Source organism: Lytechinus pictus, chromosome 2 (assembly GCF_037042905.1).
Source record: "Lytechinus pictus isolate F3 Inbred chromosome 2, Lp3.0, whole genome shotgun sequence".
NCBI lineage: Eukaryota > Metazoa > Echinodermata > Echinoidea > Temnopleuroida > Toxopneustidae > Lytechinus > Lytechinus pictus.
Window position 1 is genome coordinate 21252017 of NC_087246.1, and position 7677 is coordinate 21259693.

General features: G+C 36.1%; 1 protein-coding gene across 2 annotated transcripts in view; it reads right to left on the minus strand.

Moving 5' to 3' along the window:
- LOC129254577 (ADP-ribose pyrophosphatase, mitochondrial-like) overlaps positions 1 to 6888 on the minus strand; it is a 28412-nt gene extending 21524 nt beyond the window's left edge. The window contains exon 1 of one of the 2 annotated variants that reach the window (XM_054893057.2): positions 6651 to 6888. Coding sequence is in view for 1 of the 2 variants with exons in the window: in XM_064112978.1 (XP_063969048.1) it covers positions 5107 to 5109 (3 nt within the window). In the remaining variant the exon portion in view is untranslated. Of the gene's footprint in view, positions 1 to 5106; positions 5532 to 6650 lie in introns of those variants that run through there. The other variant, XM_064112978.1, reaches the window with a different exon arrangement.
- Between the last annotated feature and the right edge of the window lie 789 nt (positions 6889 to 7677).

Sequence of the window (7677 nt, forward strand, 5' to 3'; positions counted from 1 at the left end):
CCTTCGAAAACATGCATGGTATACCAAGTAGAATACTTCTATGTGAACTGAAGAGTGTTTCCAAATCTATTGATCTATCCCCTTTTTTTGCTCTCGAATTTCCAAAAAGAAATTTTCTTTTACAATTTCTCTCGGTGAGATACTCATTGGAATATGCCCAGCCTGCCCTACATGTAGTACTACATTTATATCTAATTATCTTGCACAAATTTGAAGTGCATTTATTACATGACAGAGTGATTGATTACACAGTCGATCAAGTTTTTGCTGGTTGGTATCATTTTCAAGGCACTTTAGGCCTAAACATGTACATGTATCTGCATAGAGGTAAATGATATCTGGAATGGATAGCAGTTTGAAAACCTATATCCTTGCCCGTATTTATTGCAAAGGCATATAAATAGTTTTAAAAGACTGCAATTTAGTAATAACATATACATGTGTACATTAATCATGATTGGTAGTAAAGTCACACACATAGTTCTTAATTTTGTCTGGGGAAGCTACATGTAGGGAGTGAAATTATATGTCACCAGCCAAAGAGATTGGGACATTTTTATCCTATTCAACATACAGAACATGTATGCAATACCCCCCCCCCCCACTCTTTAATAAAAAAAAGTAGGTATTATTTCTATTAACATAAGTCTAGAACAAGTTCGACTTGGTATGGAGAAGCCTATAATACACAATTCCCATTCCTGTCAGGTAGTCTGAATAATAGCCCCCATTCCACAGAGGGGAGACCTTTGAAGGACCTTTCAAAGACCAAAAATTGGCAAGGTCTTACAACCCCCATTCCACAGAGAGCAAGACCTCTGAAAGACTGCTGTAAGACCATGAAACTTGCTTGATCTTTCAAGGGTCCTTCAATGAACTTTCAAAGATCTCCGAGGTCTTTCACGATTCCTGATGGATCTTTCAATGGTCTTCATGGTCCTTGTGAGTCCCAAAACTATTTGAAATGGTTCAAAACAGTCTTTCAAGAAAATGGTCTTTTGGTGGTCTTTCGATGAACTTTCAAAGTTTTCATTAGTCTTTCCATGATCTATAGACAGTCTCTCAAGATTTTTTCAGAGATCCTTGTAAGATTCATGAGAGATCATTGAAAGATCTGTGAAAGATCACTGAAAGACAAGGAAAAGTCCATGGAAAGAATTCTGAAAGATCACATGTTGCATACAAGATCTCTGAAAGGCCATTGAAAGATATCTATAGGACTTGTCTAAGTCCTGTAAGAAAACAAGTATCAATCAGTCTTTAAGAGGTCTTTCTGAACCATTCCACACTGATGACAAATTTCAGTGATCTTGGAGACTGCTGTAAGACCTAGCCAATATTTGGTCTTTCAAAGGTCCTTCAAAGGTCTCCCCTCTGTGGAATGGGGGCCGCAAATGCAGAACAAAATCAGGGCTTTGATTGTTTGGGGCATGGATCCTACTGTTTGGGGATGTAAACTGTTTCCCTGCACAGATAAACCTCAATTCAATATTAGAATGACTACTATACATATACTACTGGCTGAAGGGTGACAGTTTGTTTGTAACATCTCCCAAAACTTAACAAGAACACCTGTACGAGCTCCATTTGCATCCAGTACATAAAGCCCTGTGTTTAATGTGCAATCAAAGCTCATATCATTCACAATTCTAATAATCAATACATCTCCTTTCATGTGGCAGTGCAATGTAACATCCAACAAGGAGATGCGGTGAAGTAAATATTTGCTGTTGGGATCCAATAATGATTCTTTTGTCAAGCCACGTTGGACCACTTTCAGTTGCTGTTGCAAAAAGAAGTAGAATTTTTTTTTAAAGGACATATTAAACCAATGGAGACTGGCCCACATACTGGCCTATGTAGGCTGAGTCTCTAGAAAACATACGTTTCATGTATAGCAAAATTATTCAGTCTCCACTACACTATACGTATATGGAGATTTTGAGAATTTTTCTTCATTCCTTTTGCCTTTTTGGCCACACAGCCTCTGGACATGAGGTGTGTATAGCTAAAGAACTCTATATGGTGCTTTCACACATATCGGATAACTAAAAATATCTTATGTGGAGATTGGGTCTTCTAACCCAATCAGAAAAATATCAGTTATGGAGAATGACATTCTCAGCATGTCATGTTGAAGAAAGTGTACTTTACATTTACTTACCTGAGAACATGTATGTATGAATACTGTATGATTTTCCCAAAAGTTTTTTTGTTGAGCCCAGAGGTCATCATCAGACTTTGCAATGTGAAAGCAAATTATTCAAACTTCTTTACTTATAAAAAAAAACTAGCTCATGAAGATCGTTAATTCTTTAATTGCCATAAACATTTGAAAACCTTGTCAGATGGTTATAAAAATAAAGAACTTTCCAAATACAAAGCCTGGTTCGAGAATTGTACATGCACAAGTGCAAAATTATTTATCTTCAGGCGCAAATCCAGAGTCAGACTTTTTTATAGAGTGAATTTGTCTGAAAACATTTTACGGGTTGTGCAAAGAAGGCATTCTACTGGGTATGTCTTAATCTTTATGAGGGAGGTGCAAAAGACCAATACATATATGATAGTGACTCCAAGTATCATTTGCACTCGAGGGCATAGCTTGTACAATGATATTAAAATGCCTGAATGATGACACACTGACACAGATAAGCAACATGATACCAGGTTGATGCCCCAGCTGTAATGCCAATGAAACAATATATCACGATATATGGGGCCTGCTTCATAAGGAGTTTCACATGATAATGGTTCTGGCAACTGTACATGTATGTACCATGGTAACAGGGCTCAGCAGCCAACCACAATAATGATTTCCATTGTACATGTAGTTACAATAAACACAGACAATAGTAACTCTATATGAAACCAGTCCCAGAAGTAAAAAAGACATTAACTGTTGCGGTCTCGTATCAGTATGTACATGTATGTAGTGTATTACATGTAGGTCAATATACAAAAAGCCCTGCATGTACCGGTATACATGTAGATAATAGTACAAAATTTTCTGATCTACATGTATCTCTCCATATTCATAGGCCTACAGTGAACATGAACATGGCAGTAATGTAGAGAGGCAGAGATCATGTACTGTTGCAAAACACTGTAGCTCATGATGGCTGGGCGCTACAGAATACTATCTCAAGACGAAGAGATCATTCAATTCACTATGCAATATAGTCAAGTGTATGTTTAGTCATTATAGTGCATGAATTATCTTTTTGTTATGCATGCAAATCCCCAGTTAGAAATTGGTAGATGGGCTCCTAATGTACCTCACAAGACCGATTCAAGAACAATACTGCAAATTTTCAGAAAACAAACTTTTGAACTATTCTTAAAACATTACACCTCAGGTTTTTGGTGGAATCAATGGAGCAACAACAGAGACTACATCTGCTTCAGAACAATGTTGAAATATGCCTAGAATCACTATTATATGCACAGAAAGAAAGAAACCTGTACTAGGGCCTATACACTGTCAAATTGAATAGTGCAGAACTTTTGAAAATCTGTTCAACAAAAACTGTCTTACATGTAAACAATCTACAGTTCCTACAGCGCTTGATATCCCAAATGCATAGACTGCCATAGGGACATCAGTAATCTGGTCACTTAATTTACAAACTCATTTCTAAATCAAATACCAAGAAATACTCTTCCTGCAAACAATGAGCAAACCTGATCAAATTCCAAACATACTTGTATACACCCAACCATTCCTTTTTAAGATATTTGATAGAACTCTCAAGTTGAAAAAAATACAAACAAGTCCAAGGATACTGCTCTTTAGTGTACTGGAATTAATTTTTATATGGACATAAATGGTTTGTTTACATAAGGCATTCTATGTATGAACTGGGAAGAAACAGAACAGAGACAGGTCCATGGCATGCATAATCTCACAACTTGAAAAGTACACACAGTTTGGAAAAATGTATACATGTACAGTGTAGCTATACAATGATGAAAATGAAGGCTTATGTCTATTTAGATATAGACATGTAGACAAAATTTTGGTAAAAATGACATTGATTGTAACTGAAGATCAAATTGTTTGACATACATTGTAGGCCAAACTATTTTAAATCAACATGGCACCACCTACTATTAAAAAAGTTAGCATGTTCAAAATGAAACATTTTGAGGTTAATTTCTAAATCTACAAGGTATTTCAATATAATACAAATCTGCAAGTGATTACACTTCAAAACAAAAAGATAAGAGGTTTCTATTGGGTAAGTAGAATCATTTCTGCTTTTTGCAGATATGTAGGCCTATGTATTATATTGTGAAAAAATAATTTCTGCTTTTTGCAATTTGTGAGTGCGAGATCAAAATGGAAGTATTTTCTTCATGTATCAATATGGACGACTAGTTCAATATTTTGTTTACATGTAGATCGTACTGATATGTAGGCCTATCAGGCCTGAGGCCTACCGGTATGTATTATATTGTGTAAAAACAGGTGCTTGTTATGCACATGTACCAGCAAATTATGCAAAATATTTTCAAACTGTCACAGGTGACCATTTCAAGAACAGGAATTACGCGAGCAGAATGTACATTTACATGCACCTGATAACAATGGAAAATTATAAGAAATAATAAAGTAACCCAACAACGCAAATGTTCCTGTACATGTAATTCAAGCATTTGAAATCAAAGACAGAAAAGTGTAAAAAAAAATTCATACCCACATTGACCCAAATGGCAAATATTTTTAATATGGAGAGCTGTCAAGGAAAAGAGCTGTCCAATCCCACAAAGGGGGGAAACAGACTTTAAACGTTGATAATTAAACCAAAAGGCACATTTTCACTATTGAATAAAAAACAGTGCAATAAACATGCATGTATTAAATGTAGTCAGGTACTCCAGGACAAAAAGAATCCCTTAGATTTCTTTAAAAATGCTAATTTCAAAGAACAAAAACAATTAAATTGAAGAAAAAAAGGAGACATATCTGCAGGGAAATGAGACACATGCATGGGGAATGAAGCAAAGAAGCATCTCTTAAGTGTATTTAGCCTGCAAGAAAGCTGTTCATGCAGGTGTTCAGAAGCTGTGATCAATCGATACCAGAATTGAATTTTAACTCACCATCCCATATTTCCTCCTAGTACTTTTGATGTGAACAAAGAAATTCCAAATCCAACTCAGCAATATCCTCTCTAAAACATCCGTAGGCTTATTAAACTTGACAAAAGTCCGAACTGCAACTATCACGTCAGAAATGAACTCTCACTGCTTCCCAGTATTTGTATCATCAATCTTGACTAATGTATAGTTGTGTGTCATACATTACAGGGGCATCAGAAAGAAATGTTTTTCTTGTTTCATGAGTTAGAAAACAACATTCATCCATGAGTGCACTAACTGGAAATCTCTTCACAATACATAGAGCAGATATACTTGACTGCTAATGCATATCCCCAAACTACACCAAACTCAAGACCAGTTCCACCAGAGAGCATGTATTGTTGCCTTGACATATACTGGTATGAGAGATATCTAGCTGTCGGAATGACAGATATGATCCTGCGGAATACATTCAGGCCTGGCAAACGTCCAAATAGTCTCAGCACTATCTCCTAGGATCAAACTTCTGAGCAGAATCAAAGACTCTTTAGAGAAAGTTTTAGGAGGTTCCGGAAAGCAAATAAAACAAACAGCCTCAGAAATATACGTCATCAGGTGAGGCAGTTCCACCGAGTATTTTTCAACTTTGAGGCAAGAAGAAATTTCAATTTGAGATCTACCATGGACCTATTACAATGATATGACTAGCGCCTACATTTACAGTGTACACCTTAACAAATCTGTATGATGTTCAACATAAGAAAATATTTGCAAAAATAGTAATGAAAAGGATACAGCTGGTTAACAAGGTACATGTAGTAATATCAATTAAGTCTAGAGTGTATTGAAAATACATTGAGTTAAATATTCAGATTAAATGGAAGATATAACATATAGAAAATTTGGGCAGAAATAGAAACCTGTCTGCAAGTGAAGCCTAGAGAGGTTTGTATGTGGGTCTCGGCTTGTCTGAGGTCATGACACCACTTTCCTGTGCCTCCAGATCAGTCATGGGACATCTCTATTCAACCCCCCCCCCCCTTATCATCCACATTACATTTAAAAAACAATACAATTTAATTTATATACATAGTAGTCTTGTATTCAAGACAGTCTAAACTTTTTAATCAATCACTGGTTAGTGTACCATAGCCAAAAGAGAATAACAGGAAGCGATGAGGGGGGGGGGGGGAGGGGGACTCAACTGTTATTGGTGTAGATACCGTACAAGTAACCTGAACATATGGACATTTTTGTGCAAGATGTGTTGCACGGATCACGTAAACTAGTAAACTACAACATTGCAGCTGGTGTACAAGTGCTCTACCCTAAAAAGTTGAGGATACAGGCATACCTTTTTTTTTGGGGGGGGGGGAATTGACTCATTTAAATGATTTCCTTCCCTTGATCTACAGGGAAAAACAGAATCTACATGGAGATAAAAAAATGAATATCAGGTGAGGGCTGAGTTTGGGAGGGGGCGGGAGAGGCAAAAATAACAATTGATTCCAAAGAGTACTTAACAACGATAGAATGGGTGATGATGGGAGGGTGAAAATACTTACATTTTAATAGAAACAGAACCTGAAATAATTTAATGCTTTATTTACAAGTCACTATTTTTTTAAGCAGAGCGGTTGTTTTAAATGCTTCCAAGTATAATTTCCACCTAAGCCTTAAACAGGGAATAGCCGTGTTCACCTCATTAGCACTCCTAACACTTGTACAGTTTTCAGCATGGTGGTCAACTTATAACCAAAAACTTCCTGACGATATGACGTCAATGCAATACCACTTTGTAAATAGAACGTTTTTCTGTATTCAGCCAATAAATCATTGTACGTTTTGTAATAATGACATCATCTCATTTTAATATCTAGTCCATTTTGACTCATCGTCTCTGATTGCGTCAAAGTTCCATGACGTGACGTCAAAGGCAAACATCCTGCCAGCCAAGTTTTCCCTATGACATCATACAAAACCTTGTTTGAATAACCTGTGCCTGAAAGGCTGCCCTCTACATGTAGCACTATTATAATACTTTGCTGAATTAGGAGAATGAAATCTACATAAAATCTATACGTATCTACAGTGCCAAAGAGGCCCCTACTTTGCTCCCTCTTCTGAATCTGAACCATGCTAACTTTTGAAATAAACAGCCACTTCCATGATATTTTGTCAGAAAGATGTACCTGAAAAACTAGAATAAATTCCTCTTTTAAATGATGCCAAATGTTTGTTCATTTAAAAAATTCATGCATGACAATTATTGTAAACCACCCTTTTTCTGACTTCTCCATTTGATTATGGCACTCGTTTTTGGTTATTTTTAGAGAAAATCAATCACATGCAAAATCTGCATTTCTTTTTCAATAAACAAAAAGCAAACATGAGGAAGTATATAATGAATGATGACTATTATGCAATCATTCTCTATAAACATTATGGGTGATTCTAAGCAAAAGCGGATATTTTCTAAAAACTTTTCATAGGCTCTATTTCAAATCTGGATCAGAATTTTCTATTAAAACTCATATAGAACTTAAATACAAAGGGGGGGGGGTCATTATTAGCCTCAATTTTTTTTCCTTT